At 38.3% G+C, this 26,804-nt stretch overlaps 1 protein-coding gene across 1 annotated transcript in view; it reads left to right on the forward strand.

The window, feature by feature from the left end:
• TRPC6 (transient receptor potential cation channel subfamily C member 6) overlaps positions 1 to 26,804 on the forward strand; it is a 180,141-nt gene that overhangs the window by 138,823 nt on the left and 14,514 nt on the right. Inside the window, exons 8-9 of the mRNA XM_063444937.1 lie at positions 238 to 433; positions 24,380 to 24,583. Coding sequence (XP_063301007.1) covers positions 238 to 433; positions 24,380 to 24,583 — 400 coding nt within the window. The remainder of the gene's footprint in view (positions 1 to 237; positions 434 to 24,379; positions 24,584 to 26,804) is intronic.

Consider the following 26,804-nt stretch of genomic DNA (forward strand, 5'->3'; position numbering starts at 1 on the left):
TAAGACTGTGGACTGTCTGAAGGCTTAATTGTGGTATATGTGATTATTTATGCAAAGTAATAGAATGTTAAAATTAGTAGTGTAACAATATATTGTGCCACATTTGTCCATCTGTCTAATCTAATCTATTTTAAGATTTCCTTGAGCACTTGAGGCAAAATAAGAAACTGTTTCCCTTTTCTGTTGTAGACGGTCACATTACCATAACTGATCAAGAGCTTTGATGTCTATTTACAGAGTTGAAGAAAGCTTTAAGACTTTATTCTGGGCTATATTTGGACTATCTGAAGTGAAATCAGTTGTGATTAATTATGGACACAAGTTTATTGAAAATATTGGCTATGTCCTGTATGGGGTTTACAATGTTACCATGGTCATTGTCCTCTTAAACATGCTTATTGCGATGATCAACAGCTCCTACCAAGAGATTGAGGTAAATATATATGTATACAGTTATTTAACAATCACAATTACAATCAATATATAGACTTATTAATAATAATTAAGCAGATCACTTAATATCAGGACACGGCAGGGTCAATGGACTAATATTCGAGTTAAATCCTCCTCGTGGATGAACTAGCTAGTAGCTTACAGATCTGATTGTAGAACTTGCTCAAAGCCAAGAGTTTGATTCACACAAGGTTTAAGCTCACTTTTCATAATTTTGAGGCAAATATATTGAGCAGGGCAATTAACCACCTGTATCTCACTACACTGTAAAATGAGGGAAAATCTCAGTGTATCTTTCCTATTAAAACATTAATTTCCAGAAATTAAACTATTAAGATGCAAGATAATGTATCTTGGACGTAAAAACCCAAGGGCAGAGTACAGAATGTTTGATAGAGTCCTAACCTCAACATCTGAGGAAAGGGATTTAGGGGTAATTATTTCAGATGACTTAAAGGTAGGAAGACAATGGAGCAGCAGGCAATGCTAGCAGAATGCTTGGTTGTATAGGGAGAGGTATTAGCAGTAGAAGGAAGGAAGTGCTCATGCCATTGTACAGAACACTCGTGAGACCTCATTTGGAGTATTGTACGCAGTACTGGAGGCAGTGGCGCATCCAGGGGGGGAGGTGGGACAACGGGGCAATGGCCCCTCTCGCGAAAATAGTGCTGGCCGAGGCTCTCCCCTGACGACCCATGCAGGGCTGGCGCTATCCAAGCGCCAGCCCTATTGTTTGCCCTCACAGATCGGAGGGGAGATCAGTGATCTCCCACCCCGGCCCACAGGCACATTGCTGGCAGCCGGCAGGGGAGGGAGAGAGAGAACCCAGGGGTGCTCTTACCTGCAGCACCGCCAGGTTCTCCACTCACGAGCATGGAGCTTTGCCACGGTTACCATGACTACGCTCCGTTCTCGCGAGAGTGAACTCTACCCTGAGCTGCAGGGTAGAGTTCACTCTCACCACTAGAACCACCAGGGACTGGAAAGAAAGCAATGTCTCCCCCTCCCTCAGCAAAGGTAAGAAGGGAGGGGGGACATTAACTATATATTTTTTAATTATTTACTAATTTTTTTAAAAATCTTTAATCTGCCCCCCTATTGCCTCACACAAACTATAACCGCTTACACTCCACCACACACGGCCCCCCCTTACACACACAGCCCCCTTACACACACAGCCCCCCTTACACACACAGCCCCCCTTACACACACAGCCCCCCTTACACACACTGCCTGTTCCAGGAGATATAAATAACACTGCCCCTCATACACACACTGCCCCCCATACACACACTGCCCTCTTATACACACACTGTGCCACGCACACACAAAAACACTGCTCTCAATACACACACTGCACCCTTTACACACGAAAACACTGCTCCCAATATATACATTGCTACCCCATACATACACTGCACTCCTCTCACACACGCACTGCCCACCCCTCTCACACACGCACTGCCCACCCCATGCACACACACTGCCCCTTCATACACATAGTGCAACCCTCACACACACTGCACCCCTCACACACATACACACTAATGCCCCTATCCCGGATGAGCCAGGGTAAGTTATCAAACTGTTTTTGAAACAGTTTGACTACTTACTCTGGGAGGGCGCGACAGCACTCCTGGCACCAAAACCACTGCAGAGAGCTGTAGTGGTTATTGTGCCTGGATTGTTTCTTTAAATGATCTGCCAGTACCCCTCCCGAGATTAGCTTCTGGATCCGCCACTGACTGGAGGCCGTATCTCCAGAAAGATATTGATACTTTAGAGAGAGTTCAGAGAAGGGCTACTAAACTGATTCATGGATTGCAGGATAAAACTTACCAGGAAAGGTTAAAGGATCTTAACATGTATAGCTTGGAGGAAAGACGAGACAGGGGGGATATGATAGAAACATTTAAATACATAAAGGGAATCAACATAGTAAAGGAGGAGACTATATTTAAAAGAAGAAAAACTACCCCAACAAGAGGACATAGTCTTAAATTAGAGGGGCAAAGGTTTAAAAATAATATCAGGAAATATTACTTTACTGAGAGGGTAGTGGATGCATGGAATAGCCTTCCAGCTGAAGTGGTAGAGGTAAACAAAGTGAAGGAGTTTAAGCATGCATGGGATAGGCATGCGGCTATCCCAGCTATACGGTAAGGCCAGGGACTAATGAGAGTATTTAGAAAATTGGGCAGACTTGATGGGCCGAATGGTTCGTATCTGCCGTCACATTCTATGTTTCTATGTTTCCATGTATTGCATATTCATATACAGTTGTGCTCAAACGTTTACATACACTGGCAGAAATTGTGAAATTTTGGCATTGATTTTGAAAATATGACTGATCTTGAAAAGATAATTATTATATTGAAGGATAGTGATCATATAAAGTTATTTATTATCACATAGTTGTTTGGCTCCTTTTTAAAATCATAATGATAACATAAATCACCCAAATGGCCCTGATCAAAAGTTTACATACCCTTAAATGTTTGGCCTTGTTGCAGACACACAAGGTGACACACACAGGTTGAAATGGCAATTAAAGGTTCATTTCCCACACCTGTGGCTTTTTTAATTGCCGTTAGTGTCTGTGTATAAATAGTCAATAAGTTTCGTAGCTCTCACATGGATTCACTGAGCAGGCTAGATACTGAGCCAAGGGGAGCAGAAAATAACTGTCAAAAGACATGCGTAACAAGGTCATGGAACTTTATAAAGAGAGGAAAAGGATATAAAAAGTTATACAAAACATTGAAAATCCATTCAGCACTGTTAAATCACTTATTTAGAAGTGGAAAATTTGGGGATCTCTTGATACCAAGCCAAGGTCAGGTAGACCAAGAAAGATTTAAGCCACAACTGCCAGAAGAATTGTTCGCGATACAAAGAAAAACCCACATGTAACCTCAGGAGAAATACAGGCTGCTTTGGAAAAAGATGATGTGGTTGTTTCAAGGAGCACAATACGACGATACGTGAACCTAAATGAGCTGCATGGTCCAGTTGCCAGAAAGAAGCCTTTACTGCACCAATGCCCCAAAAAAGCCTGGTTACAATATGCCCGGCAACACCTTGACACGCCTCTCAGCTTCTGGCATACTGTAATATGGAGTGATGAAACCAAAATAGAGATTTCTGGTCAGAACCATAAGCGCTATATTTAGAGCAGGGTCAACAAGGCCTGTAGTGAAAAGAATACCATCCCCACTGTGAAGCATGGTGGTGGCTCACTGATGTTTTGGGGACGTGTGAGCTCTAGAGGCACGGGGAAACTTGTGAAAATTCTTGGCAAGATGAATGCAGCATGTTATCAGAAAATAGTAGCAGACAATTTGCATTCTTCTGCACAAAGGGTGCACATGGGATGCACTTGGACTTTCCAGCATGACAATGACCCTAAGCACAAGGTCAAGTTGAATCTCCAGTGATTACAGCAGAAAAAGGGGAAGGTTCTGGAGTGGCCATCACAGTTTAAAGACACATTACTGTCAGTATTATTGCTGTGAAGCTCTGCTATTTACACAGACACACCAACAATATAGAGAAAAGAGGGACATTAGGATTGAAAAGAGGGACTGTCACTCCTAAGTAAGGGCTCTTGGGAGAAATGTTAAAATGTTTTTGCAAAACTTTAGCAAAATTTTGAAATTCACTAACAATTCACACTTTAGCGAATAGCCCCGAAGAAATGGATTGTCAGAAATTAAGGAGGAAATTTTAAATTTCAAGCCAGAAAAGCTGACGTGGAAACATTGGTGAGTTGGAGAATTGTTTCCGATTAAGCTAAAATGTGAAATTTCATGGTCAGTTCCTGACAATTCACAGCTTAGTAAATATCCTTGACAGATACCTTTGCATTGTTCAGAAATGCTGTACTTTGCCAGAACTACGGTTCAGCTACTTCAAGCTGCCAAAACAGTTTTTTGTTTTTTGTTTTTACAAGAAAGTAATAGGCTCAGTGAAGCTTGATACATCCAATTAATCTGACATTTTTTAGATTACTGAATAATCTCCAGGATTGTGAATCACACCATCTTTAGACATGAAAACATGATGGAGTCATTCATCAATCTTTTCTCCTTCCCTTTAACACAATGCTTGTATCCTGCTCTTAAAATAACTTTATATGTTTAATATATAAGAGGGGCCTGTATTGGTGGATGGATTAAATATACTAATATGTAAGAAAAAAAATCCCAGTCTTTAATTTACAATATACATTTACATGTTTTAAATGAGTTTTGAAAATGCAGATAAGACATGATGGGCACCAACTAATTTGACATTAAATAAAAACAGAATCACTTTTACATTATTAAATATATCTTTTAATGTTAGTTAACATATTGACAGTATTGTTTGAAGCTGAATTCACAAAAATTAACTCTTCAGCCCAATTATTTTAAAACCTAACTTATTCCTTAAAGGCCCAGCACCGTCTGGATGTAAATGCCTTCTATTTAGAGAAACCGTTCAAGCACCATAAGCACTACAGCATGCTCTAATGGTTACTGTGCCATTGACATCCACCTAGGGTAAGTAGTCAAACCATTTGCAAAGGGTTTGAGAATTTACATGGGGTCTGCCTGACTACCGCTGCCAGTTCCTCTCCGGCCAGAAGCTCTGTCTGTCAGTACAGAGCTTCAGTAACTGTGTGAGAGTGCTTTGCTCACCTTCTCAGACAGTGAGCCGGTCCTGCATTGCAGGGCTTCACTCAGTTTAGCTAATGGAAGCTCCATGCAGGAGCTTCCAACTCCACAGGAGGCTGAGGTGGGCATATGGCGAATCCCAGGTAGGTTGTCAAATTGTTTGCACAAGGCTTGATTACATACCTTGGGAGGGTGCCAGGGCACTCCTAGAACCATCACCACTTCAATGTGCTGAAGTGGTTATGGTTTCTTTAAATTGAGGCAGGGTTATTCACCAGACTAAATTGAAGCCAGCTATATCCGAATAACAAAATATGGGCCTAAGTGGAAAACTGGATTACTTTGTGACAAAGAATCTCCCCTGTCGGCACGGGCACATGGGCATCGCGGTGGGGCCCCCATGCTTGTGGGACCCCCGGCAAAATTCCCAGCGTGCCCATGTGGAAAGACAGCCCTGGCGGTAATTGTTGCAGAAGTTCTGTATGTCCTCAATTTTTCTCTATCGGATGCCATAAGACAAAAGTCTTTAGAAGTCTTTAGAATTTAGCGTCTTGATGCAGGAATATATATATATATATATATATTTTTTTTTTTATAGAAGCAAGCAGAGGCACACTAATCTAATAATAAAAGGATCAAACTAATTTTTTTTTTTTTATTAGAACAGGCCTCTACAGATTTAGCTACTGTGGCATCCATCTATTTTCGTACTGTTATGCTTTTATGTTATTTTTTTAATGCATTTCAAATGTTACTGTGTTATGTTGAGTTTTCTGAGTGGACAGCACACATTTGGGAGTTACAAAGGATGCCTTAAAGGGATATTATCACTCATACTGGTGTATTCACCAGCTATAGTGTAAGTCACAGTTTTATAAATAGACTGCAGTATTATTGCATTTATTGTGTTTTTTCTTCATATGTGGCGCACGGTGGAAGAACGCATCTTATTTGAAATTTACGTATTTCTTTCCTAGTATGGATGAGTCACTGTTTGAGCACAGATTTGTTTTGATTTCTGTGTCCACATATTGGCTGCTGCATTTTTGGATCCTGTCTAAATATTGCTATTTGGATTTTAATTTGCAAAAAGGTTAATGACTAAACCCCAAATTTACTTTCACATTTTAATACAAATAGATTTGAAGATTGTTTTTTTCCAGTTCAGCTTTTTTAACCTAAATATAAAACCATGCTCGACCCAATTTTTCAGTGAGTAATGAGTAACTGAGTAAATTTTTTAGATGAAAAAAGCTGAATAGTCACATTTCTGGTTCTAATTACATTTTCTTTTTTTTGTTGGGTCCCACAAATGGACTTTATATTACGGGCATATTTCAATATGTAAATAACTCTGGAAAGGTGTAATCAAATATAAAAGCAGTAGTTTATCCTGATTTATTTTTTTTACTAATGTTTGACTGATACGGCTATGCATAACCGTCCATGTCAATGCCAGCAGGGGGAGTGCCTGTAATGACAGGTACTCCCCCTGCTGTCTGAAAAAAAAAAAAAAAACATGTTAAAACAGTGTAAAAATAAGATTATATATACTTAGATCATATATATATATATATTTATTATATATATGATCTAAGTATATATATACACATATACACATAAATATACATACACTGTCTACGTGTATTTTAATATTAATATATACATAATTATATATATATATATATATTAATATCAAAATACACGTACAATGATATTGATTAAATATATATATATATATATATATATATAATTTTCATTATATATATATATATATATATTTATATATAATAAAAAATAAATAAATATTTTAAAAATAAAATTAAAAAATAATAAAAAATAAATAGATAAAAAATATATAAACAAGCGTAATTTCGTTCTAACTGTATTTTAAAATTTATATATATATATATTGATATCAAAATACATGTAGAACAAAATAATATATATATCTATATACATAAGTATATACGTATATATCACTATATATATATATATATATATATATATACCTATATATAAATAAAAATAATAAAAACATTATATACAAATATATATATACATATATATATATATATATATATATATATATATATATGTGAAACATGGGGGGGATGGTTGCACTCACCTAAACATGCTTAAATGGGGTGCTGCTGGGGGCCATATTATACAATAAATACACAAGATCCAGCGCACTCTCCTATCTACTAAACAGCAACTTCAATGTTGACAGATTTTATTCGTTTGTAAAAGTTTTTTTTAAAAACACCTAATCTAGGCAAAAAAAATGGGGATTTAGTTACATTATATGATCATACATTGCATAAGCCTGCCACAACGTCAATGTACCCCATCTTTGGCAGGTCCTACTCTCACAGTCTAATGTCTGCTCTTATGAGATTAACCACTTACTTGGGAAAAAATTCCATCTGAGGCTCTCTGCAGTACAAGGCTAAATAGGGACCTGAGATGAGGCACCTGTAACAGGGAGGGGTATATATACATATATATAATAATTCTACGTATATATTTATTTCATAATTTTACATAATTAGGTCATTTTATTAATTACAATTTGCAGGACCTGCCTGACAACCCAGTCCGAAAGTTCAGGGAATTAAATTTTCTAGCACTATATTTAACCCTGTAACTTTCCAAGACTCCAAAAAACCTGTACATGGGGGGTACTGTTTTACCCGGAAGACTTCGCTGAATACAAATATTAGTGTTTCAAAACAGTAAAATATATTACGACGACGATATCATCAGTGACAGTGACATTTTTTGCATTTTTCACACACAAATGGCACTTACACTGACGATATAATTGTTGTGATACGTTTTACTGTTTTGAAACACTAATATTTGTGTTCAGCGAAGTCTCCTGAGTATAACAGTACCCCTCATGTACAGGTTTTATGCTGTTTTCAAAAGTTACAGAGTCAAATATAAGGTTTGCGTTTCAGTTTTTTACATTAAAATTCGCCAGGTTGCCTTTGAGACCGTATGATAGCCCAGGAATGAAAATTATCCCTATTATGGCATACCATTTGCAATAGTAGACAGCCCAGGGTATTGCAAATAGGTCATGTTCAGTTTTTTTTAGTAGCCACTTAGTCACAAACACTGGTCAAAATTTGCGTTCAAATTAGTTTTTTGCATTTTCAAATATTAACACTAACTTTGGCCAGTGTTTGTGACCAAGTGGCTACTAAAAAAGACTGGACATACTCCATTTGCAATACCTTGGGTTGTCTACTTTTGCAAATGGTATGCCATCATGGGGGTAATTCTTATTCCTTGGCTACCATATGGTCTCAAAGGCAACGTAACCAATCTGGCGAATTTCAATGTGAAAAAACTGAAATATGTAACACGCTATATTTGACCCTGTAACTTCCCAAAACACCATAAAACCTAGGGGGTACTGCTTTACACGTGCGACATCGCTGAATACAAATATGTGTATTGTATTGCAGTAAAAGCAAACAGTATTTTGCCATTCACAGTTAAAATGTCACGTAGAACTAAAACAATTAAAAAAAATCTTATTTTCTCCCATTTTTTAATATTTTTTTCATATTAAATTATGTTCCATACCTAAATATTTGATGTTAAATGAAAGCCCTGTTTCCCCTGAATAAAATGATATATAATAAGTGTGGGTGCATTTAATATGAAAGAGGTGAATTACGGTTGGACAGACATATAGCGCAAATGCCAGGTTTTGTTTACGTTTTTATTTTTATCACAACTTGTACATTTGGCTGCGGTCTTAACCCCTTAATGACGAGTGACGGACAAGGTCCGTCACTCAGGGGATTGCCTTAACGACGAGTGATGGACCTCGTCCGTCACCCGTTAAAATTAACCCCAGATCGCCGCAATCGCGGCGATCGTGGGGTTAATGGTGCTCCGGTCTGCCTCTGTATTAGAGGCAGACCGGGAGCACCGGATCGGGCTGTCCCAGCACATGTGCCCGCTCTGACAGCATGTCAGAGCGAGCACATGTGCTGTGTATACTTACCATCCGCCTCCCTTCACTTCCGGGTTCACTGTGAAGTGCAGGGAGACGGATCATCAGTGATCCTGCCCCCTGTTGAAAAAAAAATAAAGTTAAATTAAAATCCCACCCCCCTTTACCCATTTTAATAAAAAATAACCCCTTCCCTGCCAATTGATCACTGACTACAGTGATTAATTGGCAGGGATTACATTTTACTATGATCTGAGGGTTAATTCTTAATTCTGAGGGTTAATTCTTTTTTTTTAACCCTTAAAAAGGGTTAAAATTAAGGGGTTACATTTATTTTATTAATTAATTGAAATATTTTAAAATGATAAATTTAGCTAGCTGGGGAGGGTGGAAGTTAGTGGGGAATTGGGGGATTTAGTGTTAGGCTAACTAGGGGTTAACGTTAAAAAAAGTTTTAAAATAAGCTTTGAAAAGTTAAAAAATTAAGTTAAAAAAAGTTTTAATAACGTTTAAGTAAAAAATAAAAACAAAATAAACCCTTTACCCAGTCCAAATAAAAATTAACCCCTTCCCTGCCAGTCGATCACTGCCTACAGTGATCAAAATACAGATCACAGTATTATACTGTGATCTAATTTTTTTAACCCCTGACGATTAACTTTTATTTATTTTTTAACCCTCAGGGGTTACATTTATTTAATTAACTAATTTATATATTGTATAATTAAATATTTTGCTAGCTGGGGTGGGTGGGAAAATGGGGAATTTACTGTTAGTGCTGCTTACTGCTAGTTAGGGGCTAACGGTAAAAAAAAAAAAAGCTTAGAAAAATGTTAAATCTGTAAAAAAAAGTTTTACGAAAGTTTAGGAAACTTAAAAAAAATTAATAAGCAAAACAAAAGTTTAAAAAATAGTTTTAAAAAGTAAAAAAAGTTTTAAAAAGTTAAAAAATACATTTAATAACGCTCATTACCACTACACCTGGTACAAGCTAGCGGAAAAATGATCCCACGCTAAGGTTCAAAATATGCCTTTTGAAATACCCTGGGATGTCTTCTTTAAGAAATGGTATGGCTTAATGGGGTATTTGGATTATATAGCCTGGTAAAATACTCTAAAATGGGACATGGGCACAGCGTAAAAATTGAAAGTTTGAAAAAAAAAGGAATGGCTGTGTCCCAAATGTGCCCCTCCGATGTCCACATATACCTGGCAAAGGTACATACAGGGGTATTTTTGTACTCAGCAGACATAGCTGAGCAACATATGAAGTATTATACAGTGGTAGTACACATAAGGTTATAAATAACATAAGGGCAAAATATACTGTGCAAACTCACTTTGTGTGTCAAAAAGGCAGAAAAAAACGCTTATTACCACTACACTTGGTACACGCTAGCGGAAAAATGATCCCATGCTAAGGTTCAAAATATGCCTTTTGAAATACCCTAGGGTGTCTACTTTAAGAAATGGTAGGCCTTTGTGGGGTAGTTTGAATTTAAAACCTGCAAAGATGCTTGGAAATAGCACATAGGCCCAGCGTCAAAATTCAAAGTTCGGTAAAAACTGATATGGCTTGGTCTCCTATATGGCACGAAATAGTGCCAAAGACATTCATTGGGGGTGTCTTTTTACTCAGAAGACTTAGCTGAGCATAATTTGGGGGTTTTGAACTTAGTGCACATATGAAATATACAAAATGCCCAGCAAAAATGCAATCCGTATGTAAAAAAAATGCCCAAAATAATTTTGAATTTTTTACCACATACTTTGGCATATATTGGTGGAAAAATGGGGGCATGCTAAGGCACAATATGCACCTTATGAGATACCCTGGAGTGTCTACTTTTACAAATGGTAGGCCTTTGTGGGGTTTTTATGAACAGTCAAACTACTATAATACCCCAAATGGAAGCATAGGCTCATTAAATCCGTCTCTCAAAATCCGACTGTGAATACTGAAAAGGACAGGTCTCCTATATGGCACTGTAGCTTCACAAAATAGTACCAAAATAGTACCAATAGTACCAAAGACATACAACGGGGGTGTAATTTTGTAACTGAATGTAACTGAATACAAAATAAAACTTTGTACAGGAATAGCACACACCAACTTTACAAAATACACATGAGAAGTTCTTTGTTATAAGTTTGTGTGCCAAAACCCCCCAAAAATACAATTTTACTCCAATATTTAAAGGTTGGCAGTGAAATGGCTACGTAGAAAGTGTCAAAACAACCTTAGGTAAATTGCCTGTGGTACTTTATCTAAATATATACTTTTGTGTGGCAATTTTGTTTTCTTTTATGGCTATTAAGCTTACAAGATAAACATACCAAATTCTAAAATCGCTCCACATTAAAAGTTTATTTTACTCCTTGTGCTTTGTGACCTGTAACTACCAAAAAAAACTTAAAATCCCAGACACATTATATATTCTGTAAATCAGAACAACTAAATTAATTCATTTTTAATTACTTTCCTTAACCTGCACTAATTGTGCACACATTATTATTGCAAAAACTGTAAAAAAAATCTAACTTTTTCATTTTATTTGCATTTTTCTGTATTTTTTATAATAAATAAGCATTTATGTATATATATATGCGGAGAGTGCGCTGGATCTTGTGTATTGTTTATTGTATAATATGGCCCCCAGCAGCACCCCATTTAAGCATGTTCAGGTGAGTGCAACCACCCCCCCATGTTCCATATATATATATGTATATATATATATATATATATATATATATATGTTACATCAAATTAAAGCCCTTTCTGTCCTTTAAAAAACGGTATATAATATGCGTCGGTGAAATAAATTAGTAAAATGCAAATTGCAGTTGAACGCAAACAGCAAAAAATGCAAAAAATGTCATTAAGTGAAAGACAAGCTTCTGAAGCTCAGGTTTACGACTTGTTATTTGAGGCTCCTAAATTCTGACACACTAGTAATCTTTATTGCCTATTCCTATAATTTTCTTGTCAAATTTTTCATTATTTGTTCATTCGATTTTTATTTCAAATACTGCAGGAACAAGTTTCTTTTTTATAACTACGTAAAAAATATGTTTTGTTTTGTCATATGTATACAAAAAATTCTAAGTTCTGCTAAACTTGCTTTAGTTTTTTTAAGTAGCAGATTGTACTTTATAAGGGCTTGACCAAGCAGAAAATTACTCATCCTTCACTGAGCAGCAATCCGGAGGAATCCATATTGCTTGGCAAAAACAGCCATGTTGATTATGTAGTTGGACTGTGTCATGATGTGTACTGAGAGCCTTGCATTCTAAAGTGAAATGTTGCACTGGGGATGCATTAATAAACATCACTGCTCTTGCATCTTTTGTATTTTACCATTATATTGAGTTTAGCATTTTAATTAAAGATTATATGAGGAGACAACAAAAATATTCATTATTTTTGTGATATGGATTGATGATATCACCAAGTCAGAGTGATAAAGCATTTCCACGGAAGCATTACTTATTTTTGAGCCTTGATTAAAAACATGGCATCGTTCTGACAATTAATTTATCAGGGCAAGATGAGTCCACTGTGTGATCCAGCCTTTGAACAACTAATTGAGATTATACAAACTCTGATACTCTGCTGATTAGCAGTGCCAATAAAGAGTTTTGGAAGGGCTGGCTTGACTAAAAGCTGATATAATGGATTTGACAAAATGAGCCTCGTCACGTGTTCTTGGAAGGGCCTACTGGCCAGCCTCTTACCAAAAGACTATGGGCCCTTTAAAAAAACATGTGAACAGACTTGGTACTTGGGATTTTAAATTTGGTTCGGGAACTGAACAGCCGCACGAACCGGAGACCACCCTGGAGCCTGTTAAGCCTAATTGCTACTTTGTAGCAATTTCTACCGCAGTGTTCTAAGTGTTTGTCGGGGTGGCCGCAATTCCTATGGAGGACCACGAGGTGGTGGCCATCTTGTTCCCATGAACACAGGCAGCGGTGTTTGGGCATGAATCTCATGGAACTGAAAACGGACACAGAAACTCCCAAACACCGTTGGACTTCCAGCATCACCTGCGTTCGGTTCTACAACACTTAAAAGGCGCTGTTCGGTGGAAATGTTCCCATGAACAAGGGGATCAAGCTCTAGGGTAAGACTATTGACTCTGTTCGGTAGTTTGCTAATTTTCTTTACTACCGAACTAGACCGACTGCAAGTCGGTCAAAGTATGACTTCCAGAAAATTCCTGAACCACTGAACTGATCTGGGTGATTTTTGGATATGTTGGTCACCAAGATCAGAGATTTAAGGGGATGTAACGGTGGGGATTTTGAGTGTTTTACGGTATTTTTCTATTTTTTTTTGTTCCTGGAGATAATTGAGTTTAATACAGTGCTGACTCAATTATCTCCCAGGCATAGGGGGGATTAACCTATTTTCTATGGGAGTGTCCTGGACCTGAGAGCCAATGTGATCGTGTATATGTTTTTACTGTAGTCTACTCTCAGGTCCATGGGGGGAGTGCCCCTTGCATGGGGACTTGCATATAAGCCATTAAACAAATTCGTTTTACCCCACATGAAGTCTAGACTCATGTTTGGGGGATTGGAGAGCTATATTCACTCTGGGGATTGCTATAATCACTATACTCCATTGATCACAACAATTGCTCCTGTAAGAGCAGCCTGCTTTGCTTTCTGGACTAGGAGGCATCTACCCACTGGAAGCTGGTTCCTGGTCTTGGGTCCAGGGTGGGTGAAGGACAGTGAGACCCCAACCAAGCTACGGTGGTTATGGTGTTCCTCTGCTCACAAGTACTAGGAAGCAGCGATTGACGGAGGTACCCAGTCAAGGTGCCAGGCGGTCTGTCACAATGGATTTGATATAGACTCAGAAGACAGTTCGGAAAAGACTGGGAACTTGGATTAGAGCTTGGCTGGTTTGATGTAGAACCAGGAAGCATTTGGTAGTATTACCTAGACTGGATTGAGGTGATTGGGGTTCAAGGATAGCACTGAGAAAATGACTAAACTTAATTAGACATTCCATGGGTTTAATCTTGACTAACCCTTTTTCTGAGGGTCAAACAGTTAAATTTTCCAGATGTTTGCTGCGAAGTTGTTTAATGCCTCCACACCCCCATCCACTTGCCTTCTCATGGTGTACAAAATTACTAAATATAATACACAGAACAAAATAATTTAAACCTAAATGTATCAAAAATAACAAAAAAAAATTCCCACAGTAATCTGTGTAGAGCCTTCTCTTTAAACACCACATTCTTGCCATTTCATGATGCGTAAATGTATATTCTCTAAAAAGGAATCAATTATCCACCAATAATAATACCAATCTGTTCACTTTGAGCATTATGTTCACACATCCTAATGGAAAGTGTTAGAATGTTGAAAGCGGAAACAAGTGATCTATGTGTGATAAATCACCTGTGTTTCAATTGCTACTTCTCACTGTTGCTTTCAGACTCATTGACAAATAAATCAGGGCTTTTCACACGTTGGGGGATGATTTACAAGTCAGCAGAAAATACAGCGTAATGGATAAAATGAATTATGCTTGTAATTCAGAAATAAACTCCATGTAACTTAATAAAAGTTCTCCCCACGAGATACATGTGCATACTGGTATCTAGCACCTCTGGCTTAGTTATATCTCTGGCAGACATCTAGAAAACTTGCGTCAAACACAGCTACATCAATATACCTTGTGTGAAAAAGGTAAGAGCAAAGGAAAACTCTCAACCAAATCCTATTTGACTGCTATGTATATAACTCTGAGCCTCATTCTACCTCATTTCTGGGTGTTCAATTCAGGTTACTGCCATGTTTGACACCAATAGTCAATGTCACTTATGGTTATTAGTCTGCAAAGATAAAACTATTTTTAAATATTAGAGAAAAATTCCAGACCCCATAACCACTACAGGCTATGGTAGCGGTTAATGTGCCAGAATTGCTCTGGTGCTGTTCCATGGTAAGTAGGTAAACTATTGTAGCATGGTGTGACAACTTACCTGGGTCCTGTCAGTCTCCCACAATCACAGCCCCCGCTTCTGTAAACAAAGTTTGAAATTATGTGATGTGTGCAATACGGGTGTTTTAAGGCTGTTGGAGGTTGATTTGTGTCACTTGTAACATAAATATAGACCCAGGTATCAGCATCCCATATTGTTGGATATGATCAACAGTACCAGGTGAGTAGATTTGAATTTGGTGATTGCTACATTAATAAAGAAGTAAATATACATAGTTGCACTGTAGGTATTTATGTACTTTTCTTTTTTGCCGGTTTCCTTTGGTGTTCTTGAAGACAGGTAGAGAACCTTTAGTACTTCTTGGACCTGATAGTTGCATTCCAAGGCTCAGCGTTGAGACATCCACTGTGCTGCAAGCAGATATAATGGGGGACGTCTCCCAGCCATAGATATGGTCTGACAAAATTCCACCATAAGCTTATGGCGTAGCAAATGTACCTACATCTAATGATCTGTGGCATCACAATAACTAAACCCTAATGCCATACCTGTCTATTATATATTAAATAGGTATGGGTAAATGTAAAAAAATAATTACCAGAGATTATAATAATATGGATATTATTAATACTATTATTATTTATGTTTTACTTGCTTGTTGCAAGCACCAGTTGGGTGTCAAGTTCTCTTAGAACAAGTAAATAGGACAGAACATGTTCCAAACACCATCACGGTGCTTCCATCCCAGGGTAGACTCAGCCCATTACACCAGTAGAATAAATAATTAGGACTGGGAGCATAAGTATGGTTCAACCAGATTTATCAATCTTAAGAAAGGCTTTTTTAGAGCCGAAACATTGCATGTTGCTTTTTAGTAAATATGCCTAGACCATCCTTATGCGCCCGATCCTAATTCTTCATTGTTCTCTTGGAACCGTCATCTTGTTCCATGGTACAGTGACACAGAACAACAAGATTGCAGAGACGTCACATTTTCCAAGAATGAATTCCTGGAACAGATAAAACTAGTTTAATTCTCTTTATTAATTGGAAAATATAGATATGAAATTGTTAGTGAGCTGTAAGTCATCAATTGCTGTGCATTTCTCCCATGCTTCTTCAAATCATCTTCAAATTGTTTGTGAAATGATATTTCATGATTGAGAAAAATTATTTAGTTGTGGACATAGAACATATATATAGAACAGGAATATTTAATATGCTGAAAGCGAAAAAAGTCAAATATGTTACAAAAAATATGCAAATATTAAATAAGTATATTAAATGAGATTCAGAAAGAAAACATCATGTATATAGCCTTCACAATTCCATGTCTTCTGCGGTTCATTCAGAATTCGTAGAAATCTTGTATTTTATCTGGAATTATTTATTTACTGTTTCCAAGGAAAATTACTTCTTTGTGGTAGTCAGAATTCACAGTGTTGAAGCTTGGATTAGCGATCAGCCTTAAGAAATTGGCAGGTTTTCTTTTTTAATGTCTGTGCCATCATCTATAGTTAGGAGATGTATTATAACGGGTTCACCTTTCCTGCCCCACACAATGTCTTGGAGACAAATTATTACTAACAAATCCGTGCTAGTGTATTAAACTCCAGTGTTTTGCGTGTAGGAAAATTGTCCTATTCTGTTATGAAACAAGGATAAGCAATTGCATTACAATATCTTCATAAAAGGGTAGCAAGAAAAGTCACTCAAAGTTTTATTTAATTAAAAAAAAATAAGCACAATTTACAAATCCAAAAAGCAGAGTAATTATTAAAGTGTAAATGTTTTTCAGAAAAGTAAATGTAAATATAACATACCAATCCCAATCGTAGATTCAGTGTCTATCGACAGAGGTCAAGAAGAAGACCTAATCCAAATTGTTTTTACGTAAGATCCCTTATATAGACTAGTAATTCATGGATGCTAATACATTTCAATGTGTAAGAAAATATTTTGGCTTCTTACAAGGCATTTCTGATTCTCAGACACATGGAGAAGATACTTGGAGTTGATTGACCTTGTATTCACTAAACTAACTGCAAATGTTTACATACGTCATAAGAACAAGTCGGCGAAAGTGTTTGTCTTACATAGAAAGGAAAATCACAGACAACTAATACAATTTTAGTTCAAATTAATCATTTTATAGCCGAGTTGACCATTTTATACCTAAATGCCCATAACAGTATGTTAGATCACTACGGTCATGATGCAATTAAAAGGACCGTAAAATGATTTTAATATGGATGTATGAGTCAAATCATATGCTTGATTCAGACCTGGAAACCTTGTTATCAGTGTCCGAAATTCTCTTTAGTACCTGGCTAAGCTCCTTGTATGATGACATTCCAAGCTTGTGTATTAAAGGGACATTATAGGCACCCAGGCCACTACATCAAATTGAAGTGGTCTGGGTGCACTATCCCTGCCCCTCTTAGTCTTGCAATGTAAAACTTCACAGGTTTTGAGAAACTGCACTGTTTAAATTACGTACTAAGACTGCCTTTAGGGGCTGTCTACCAGACAAGCACTAGAAGCACTTCCTGTGCAGTTTCTTCTCACCCTGAGGAGTTGTGACTTAGGACATTTTTTTAACCAGGGTGTAAAATAACAGCTGTTTAGTTGAATGTAACAATTTACATCCACTGATTTCGAATAGGTGCTTATTTTTTGTGTTTAAGTGTAGACAAGTCACTGCACTTTTGCTATAGTTGATTGGTAAGTTAATTCCCCATTCATTTGAGTTAAGGTGATCAATTAAATTGATTAGGTGTTCTTTTGTACCCTTCCATATGAAGGAAATTTCATCTATGTAGTGATGTTAGGTCACCAGGTTCTCCATCCAGTCATGTCCCTAGTGGACAAAATTATGTTCTAATAAGCCATAAAGAGATTGGCATACCTGAGTGCGAACCTGGTGCCCATTGCCATCCCAAGTCTTCAAAACTGAAGGTAGAATTTTCAATTAAACCAAAAAAAGTTGTTTAAAATAATTAACATGATGCCCTCCATGTTGTAGTCTATTTGTTCATCCTTAAAGACACCTGATTTCAAGAAGAACCTAGTAGCCTCACACCATTTATTGTGTCTAATGATGGTGTATAATGAGCTAACATCTGCTTTTACCAAGAATTAATCTCTATCCCATTTAATATCAGTCAGATATTGTAAGATATTTAATGTGTCTTTTAGGTCATTTGGGCTTGATTGAACTATTGGTTGGTTACAATTATCTATATATTGTGATATCTTACAGGAGATTGGATCTATTCCCAATATTATTGGTCTACCTGTTTTTTGTGTGATTTTTTTTTGGTAAATGGTAGAACACTGGGATTTTATATATTGCAAAACGTACATTTAAGTACTCATATTCTTGTTTGTTTAATATTCCACTTATTTTTTCTTTATCTTGGAAAGTGGTGAATGTTATTTGTATATCTGTAGATGGATTTGTTTTAAGTTCTTTCTATGTTTCTTTATCCTCCAACAGTCTCATAGCTTCCTGCATATAGTTTTCTACCTTCATTAGCATTATGCGCCCACCCTTATCAGCTGGCTTGATAACTAGGATTTGACATCATGTAATTCTCTAAGGGCTTTTTGTTCATCTATTTTTTTTATTCATCTGGTATTTGTTAATTCTTTATTTTTTCCATTACTGTTTTTTTTCAAATGTGATAATTTCACCTGAGATACAGTTGGTTGGAAAGAATGTTGATGAATTTTTTAACATTCAGTTAACATTTTATGTTTCACCTGAATTTCTTTGTATTGGATTCTTTAGAAAATACTTTTTAATGCATAGTTATCATTTCAGTTTGCTCAAGTCAACATACAGGGGCTCGGCTCTTGACACTACTTACCTCGGCAAACACAAGATTTAGAGTTCTCTCAACTCTTGCATTTGATATTCTGCCTCCCGGTTGGCACTTTGCTGCTGGTATACTGAGCCGTTACTTATAGAAAATGAATACACATGAGAGCTGCCTCCACCTTAGGCACTTACCCTAATCAAGACGATAGGTGCCCTTACAAATAAGGCTGTATCTGTCTCTCTCTAGCCCACATGCCCTTCCCTTCCCCTTCCCTTCCCTCCCCGTATCCTTTATAGTTTCTTATTAAAATTGTTCATAGTGATCCATACAAATGCTTTATGTATACCCATGACATAACAAATTACCATTTTTTCTGTATACCCTGTATAACCTGTGATACAGAATGCACATTGTGAACTTGAAAATTGCATAATAATAAAAAAATAAAAAAGACGATAGGTGCCCTTGAAGGCACGTAATAGGACAATTACCTTTAAACAGACAGCTAGAGATATTTGCTGCATAGTGAGTAGACTAATTGTTTTGATAGAAGATTAGGTGCCCATGAAGGCACAGCCAGGAACTACCGAATCACTATCAGCTCCATTAGACAGCTCTCCACCATTTGGTTTAATACTATTTGGACTTTTCTCTGTTGCGCCAGTATAATTAGCTATCCATACCTCTGGACATACCTCTGGACCTCAGGCTGTTTATCTATTTAATGACAATTTGTTATTCCTCAGCAGAAGCAACTAAAAGACAAATACATTGCCACCTCTATAAACAGTCTGGCTGCCTGCCAGCACAAGGGAACTTTAGCTAACTAGAGCACAGTTGTATATATAACTTTCTCTTCCCCCCCTTTCACATTATGGTTTATGAAATCACTAGTTTTTCACGATAGCACTTTTCTTTCATTGTATGACAACAAACTTTCTCCCTTTTTTAATGTATGAAATAAATGACACTTTTTATATGTTTTAAGGCCGTAAGGCCTGTATTTGTGGGAGGAGTTAAGCGTTCCATATAAACGCTACTCCCCCCCTTCCTACCTGCCGTACGCACGCTGTTCACTCTCAGTGACAGCCGAACTTCCGGTCTTCGATCAAGCACTCCCGGTCCTCGCCTCTTCCGGTCCGGCTTCCTCTCCGTTCCCCCGCTCCTCCGCCAAGGTATTCGGCAAATAGCCGCGCTCGGGCTATTTGCTGTTTCGACGCTTTCCAGCAACCGTGAGTCTTCTCATTCCGGTCCCCTCCACATCGCTGTGGTCATGGGGGACCGGAACTCGCATATCTGACCGTCCAGGGTGCACACAGAATACTACTGAGCCTGCAGGGGACAAGTTCTGCTTCCTGTCAGATCCCTGTGTATCTCTGGTCTCCATTGCTTTGATAACCAGTCTGAGGAAAGTGTCCCCTGCTGGGTAGAAAGAGTTATTCATTAATCCAGCCTGCTCCCAGGCATTGGTTCTGCATTTCCTGTTGTAGAAGTGAAGCTCAGCCCATTCTGCTGTTAACCCTTTCACTGCCAGCAAGTGAGAAAAACTTTATTTTAGCATCAAACTAACTGATTGACTGATCAGATGCCCACATAAATAAAATCAGATACAGAAATATATGTATTTATTCATATACTGGAATCCTGCCCATTTACAATCTGATTTTCCCTTCCCTGTGTTGAAATCTTACAATAGCAATCAGCTTAAGTGATTTCCCTATCTGGTTAAATTACATGCGTGTCGATCAAGTAATACACGCATTTACTAAGCTACGTATTTAACTTAAATAATACAGTTAACTGCTGTATTTCACTTGTTTCTCTATCTACCATTATGGTGGTTCTAGTGAACAGCTGGTTACCTATTGCAGCATTTGGTTGGGACAACAGTCTTGTCAACTTAATCTATGCTAAAAGGTTGGGTTGTATTTTATGAATTTCGTTGCTAAATAAATCTTACCGGGGTCCACCACGCTCCCCTCACGCTAGCACCTAGGCGGTCACTTTCAATCACCCGTCTGGGGGGTCGGGATCCTACACCCCCCCCCCCCCCTCACCCCTTCACGGACTCATTAATTTCCGGTCCAAACGTTAATCTTGCTATGGTTATTTATATTAATCCACTTGGGTTAGGACTCATGTTGTTATAGAGGCTATGCTTTTCTACGGAGAGGGTAAAGGAAGGGATGCCAGTAATTTCATTATATCATGCACGACATATTGGCTACGTATATTTTCACTCCTACTTTCCATCATGTTTTTCATATATCAGCGCAATATTTCTAAATTGGAGATTTTGAGCATACTTTCCATTATGTTTTAATGCATCAGTGCAAAGTCATAGTTTATTCGGCTGGTATCTCCGCCTAGTGGTTTGATGGTATTTGCTGTTTTATTCTGTATAATGTGTAGCTTCTCTGCCGTCCTGTTTTCAGGTTGTTAATGGTGTTTCTACTATTGGTGCATCCCATGTAATACCACTAAATGCCTGACGCTATGCATGTACTATTTTATTGGGTCAAGTTAATCTAACTAACTAAACACTGTGTATATGTTGGATTTGTTTTATCTCCCAGTTTACGCTTACACTTACGCATCTCCTGTTATACATGCATCGAATTACCTCAGGTTCAGGCGTAACCGCCATTTGACATTCCCCGCTGATTTCTATTAATGTTGCATACTGTCATTTGTTACCATTAGTCACTAGGTCGCTATTATCACCTATTTCTATCAGGTACAATTTTGTTTCATCCACACTTCAAACAACCGCCTCGACAAGGCCACGTTGTTACACGATGAGGTATCGAACCGACAATCACTGTTACTATTTGTTTCATTTTGTCATCTGCTAGCAGTAGACAATAACTGGTTCACTATTGCCGCCTGTTTCTATCTGGTATAAATGTGTTCGTTCACATTTCCTACAATTGTTACACAATTGGCCTTTGTTAAACGATTATCGCCTGTTTCTATCAGGTTTAGTTTCATTGTGTTTCCTAACAACTGCCTCTACCAGGCCACGTTGTTACATGTTTGGGGTACGGGGGCTTGATTCCTGCCTTGCCTCGTCAGGCCACGGCTCCACTCCACAACTCTTCATTCGTACTCACTACCCGTAACAATCGTTTTGTTACTCACTACCTTGCTAATTTCACCCTCCTCTCTCCGTCAGCTGCCACGACGTTTTCTTGGCACAACGCCTTCATTTCATCTCCTTTCAGGTTTATATGGTAACCATCATGAGAATCTTCAGCACCCTCGGGGTCTATCGATACTGCACTATCAGCTATATCTCCATAGTACTTCACTATACTGCACATTATTTTCCTTCCCTCGACTTCAGTTCCTTCTTCTTTCTTCCTCCTTTCTCTCCCTTCGTTTCCTCTGTCTCTATCTGGGAATGTCCGGGTATCTATCATTTACTACAACTTGGGTTTCCAAGCACGTTACGTTACCCCCTTATCAAGCCCCCGTCTAGGGTCAGAGAACTGGCTATCTAGGGTTAGGAGCTGGCCTTAGCTGTACACCGTAGCTGGTCCCGCGAGGCCAACTCCCCAATCTCAACACAGAGATTTCGCCCCTCGGCCCAAATCATAGTTAGTGCCTCGCATTCACCCACCTATCGGGTTTATAGTTAGGGCCTCACCTGTCACGGCCACACGTTTTGGATCTTTACTGTCACCGAGAGGCCACCACCCCGCCACCACGCTAGTGGCTCGAGCCCCACGCCCAAATCATAGGTAGAGCCTCTCACCAGCCGCTTGGCTACTAGCAGGGCCTCACTTGTCACGGGGTAGTGAGCTTTTCGCTTCGGCACTAGTTAGCCAGCCAGTTCTATTTTACTTAACCATATTGTTGTTGTTTGAGTTCATTGTTGTTGTCATGTTCTTTTTCAGGATGTCCTACATACGCAACATCAGACGAGGGATTGCAGCATTTTCGTGTCTATCAGGGCCGACTATCCATGAGTCGCTCAGTCTCGTACCTCACCCAACTCACATCTCTCAGGCATAAGCTGCATTTTGGCATCCCCTTCCGGTCACTCGGCTGTTGGGGCTCGACACAAGTTATCATCTAGAACTTTATTCGTTTGCTCTAAGATACATATAACAGAATCGTGACATTCTTCCAAGAAGCAGTGGAGCTGGACTTCCACAGGCATACTGATCACCCTGTAGTCTTTTCTACATTTTTGCCACCTTTTATTCAAACCTTCATACGTACATGATCGCACTATTCCGAACTGACATACACGTTTCTGACAAGCCTTTCAAACCATACCCCATTTTTTACACAAGATATCAAAGATAATTGGTTATCGCTTCACAGTAACGTACGTACACAGATGGGAATACCGGGCAGTATCAGACTCCCTAAACAGCATTCGCGCCACACAACCAGGTCTTAAATCTATGTGCCTGCAACCATACAAGGGTTCGGGAACCCTACAACTCCACGATCACAACTAATCAGACAGATAAGTCATGTCTCCCCAAGGAAACTTTAAGAAGGTACAAACACTACACCGCGTCACGTCAACGTTCGAACCAGACAATCGAGACACTTAACCACTAATCACTCCCTATCTACTTCTAAATACGATTCTACGTTCACATTCCGTCATTAGAGTAAGTAGGACCACTAGCTGCTATTTTCACATCCATTCTATAAGAACGACATCCAGTAGCAGTACGCCGGAACAAACATTAGAGGCACTAGGAATCGGCTATATATTATACAGGAACATTCCCAACACAGGAGTAGCAAGACATGGATTTTATATAGTGCTATAAGTGTGTTTTCTGGCATTTCCTTTTGCCCTCTTTTTCAGGCCTACCCTCTACGTCGGTTCCGGCACACCACACCGACTTAATTCCAATCACAAGGTACTTCACTATACGATATTAACCGACCACAAGTTTTAAGGCCGTAAGGCCTGTATTTGTGGGAGGAGTTAAGCGTTCCATATAAACGCTACTCCCCCCCTTCCTACCTGCCGTACGCACGCTGTTCACCCCACCCACCTCTCCCTCTTATACAATTCATTCAGGGGGGCCCTCTTTTTCAGGCCTACCCTCTACGTCGGTTCCGGCACACCACACCGACTTAATTCCAATCACAAGGTACTTCACTATACGATATTAACCGACCACAAATATATATTATGTGGGCTAATCTCGAATTTAGCAAAATAAGAACATGTTCAACTTGTGAAAAAATCTTTTGAAAGGCTTTGGTTTTTTTTTTTTTTTTCAATAAGCAATGTTTTATTTTGTGTATGTTTCATGTTGTGTGGGTCACATAAGACACCTACATGAGTGCGTTACCTGCTACATCCTATTTTACTTTAAACAAGCCTCTTCTTCAACACTTTTCAACACATTTTTTGTAAAACTGATGACAAAATTCTATGGTCGAGACAATTTTATTTTCTTTGTCTAAATGCTCAATTGTATTCTCTCATGTATAATTCTGTCTTCTTCTCTTTCTTTATTTTAGGATGACGCCGACGTAGAGTGGAAATTTGCCAGGGCCAAACTTTGGTTTTCTTACTTTGAAGAAGGGAGGACTTTACCTGTACCTTTCAATTTGGTTCCAAGCCCTAAATCTTTCATTAACATCGCTCTAAAAACAAAAGCTTTTCTGTACAAATTATTTTCACGCAATACTAAAGGTTTGCAAGAAGATTCGGAGATGAATAAGGTACATTTCAAGAATATTATTTACCGTTATGATAACAACAGTTTAACGTTTTAAATTCGTTTTTTGCAACCTTGGCATTTGAACTGTTGCGGGATTACACTTCCTGCAATTCTATTTTTGTGAATAGGAACTTTAGCCCAATATAAATTTGAACCAAAGGCTGGCTGTACATTTTAGGATATCCTGCAGGTGTTTATCTTATGGGCAATGCAAAATATAATTTTTTTTAATTGTAACGTTCCACAACCAAACACTGTGAAGTCTAGCTTCTCTAAGTATGTCCTATGCAGGATAATGATGAACTGTATACAGTGTAGTTACATAACAGAAATAGGGAAATAAGGTAAGTGCACCAGGTGTACAATGTTTGTAACGTGTGTGTATTTGTTACTTAACAAATGTACTTAGTACATTATACAATGTTTATAGGCTTTCTTTATTCTTACGTTAGTTTAAATTCATGTAGATAGAAGGTATAGCAAGTGGAATAATTATGCCCATATACACATGAATATAGTGGGATATAAGATTCCTGCGGTGGAATGCGTACAATCTAAGTCGGAATTGGAGGTATAAAGGTGGACTAAGACAAGGTACAGATTATAACAGTTCTGAGACAGTGATATGAATATACCAATTGACATAACTTGATTCCTGATTCCTCAGGTGTCTGGTTATTAAGAATGCCAGCTGCTTTCCCCTTAATGTTGCTCATCCGAGCTGCATCCTGGGAAGGCTGACTCTTTTGTCTGACAGCTGCTGTGCATTATGTGTGAAGGATAAAGGATAAGCATGATGGAGCACCATACCCCCTGTCTTTTATTGCAAAGACCCAGTACCAGATCCTTGGTGGAGAGACTTGTCAGAAGACAGAGCCCTTCCTTTCAGGACCTTGCACAGCCATCCTACATTAGGGGTAGGAGAGGAGGAGATAAGGCAAAAGAGGTGGAGAGGCATATGCCATATATTCTCCTGCACTTTCCTATTTTCCAGGAATGATGAGGGGTTAATTCAGCGAGTGTGCATGTCCTAAGTGGTGTATCTGTGAATATCTGGAAGGGTGTTTATCTCTTTTGTGTGTCAAGGAGTATAACTATGTGCGACTTGTGTCTGGGGACTTACATCTGTGTTTGTATGCATGGGAGTATTTAAGAGTCCATATCTGTGGCCCCCATGGGAGAAGACAACTTGGACAGTGGCCACAATTGAACTGTGATTGGGAATGCTTGGTAAATGCATAAAGTTGGCTAAAGGGAGACGATCCCTTCCTAGGGTTCTCAATATTATGGTTAATTATTTTCTTTACTTAACACATATGTGTTTGTGAGGTTTGAAAAATAAGATTAAATAAAAAAAAAACATGCTGCTGTATTTAGCATTCTCCTGGAAATTAAAACCTCCAGCTTTGCCCCCAGCCAATCATTGTTAAAGTTCTGCCCTTTAAAGGAACACTATAGTGTTAGGTGTACAAAGCTGTATTCTTAACAACATAGTGTCCCTCTGCCACTGTGGCAACCCCCGGCGAGTGTAGGGTTAAAGAACCTTTAACACCTACTTGATTCCACTGTCAGTGGTCCGATGGGCCTCAGCTCATTGTACGTAGAAGAGACATAATCTAGCCTCAGGCACATTGAACATAAATCCTATGGAAAGGAGTAAGAAATGATTTATGACCTTCAGTATGAAACAGTTGGCATTGTTCTAAATGTTCCATGTTTTAATTTCACATTATTGTTGTTTTCTTTGCAACACATTTCGCTCATGGTTCGACATGCTACAATGGTCCTAATTGCACAGCTTCTCTCTCTAATCCATTGAACGTGTAATCACCGATGGCCGAAAAGAGACAAGCAACTTTTCCTTTATGAATGAAGTCTGATCACTATGAAGCCGTCCAGTTGCCTTTATTTTGTCTGCTGCACTGCTATGATATATATAATTAAAATCAGAAACATTTGTGTGTTTTTTTTTGCATATACAGTATATTCACATTTTAACCAATTGGTTCTGCAGAGGATCAGATAGGATATAGAACTGTCCTTGATCACCACTCTGTCCGTCGCATGTGTTTGGGTTACTCAGAAAGCTGTGATAATGCTTAGCGGAATTAAATTGGATCATTAGTGATCATTGAAACACAATGCATCAAATGTTACTCTGTGGAAAAATTACCAGTTAAACAAGCAGAGTTGGGATTGCTTATACAGACACTCAGAGCAGC

The sequence above is a fragment of the Pelobates fuscus genome, chromosome 1 (genome assembly GCF_036172605.1).
Source record: "Pelobates fuscus isolate aPelFus1 chromosome 1, aPelFus1.pri, whole genome shotgun sequence".
Classification (NCBI taxonomy): domain Eukaryota; kingdom Metazoa; phylum Chordata; class Amphibia; order Anura; family Pelobatidae; genus Pelobates; species Pelobates fuscus.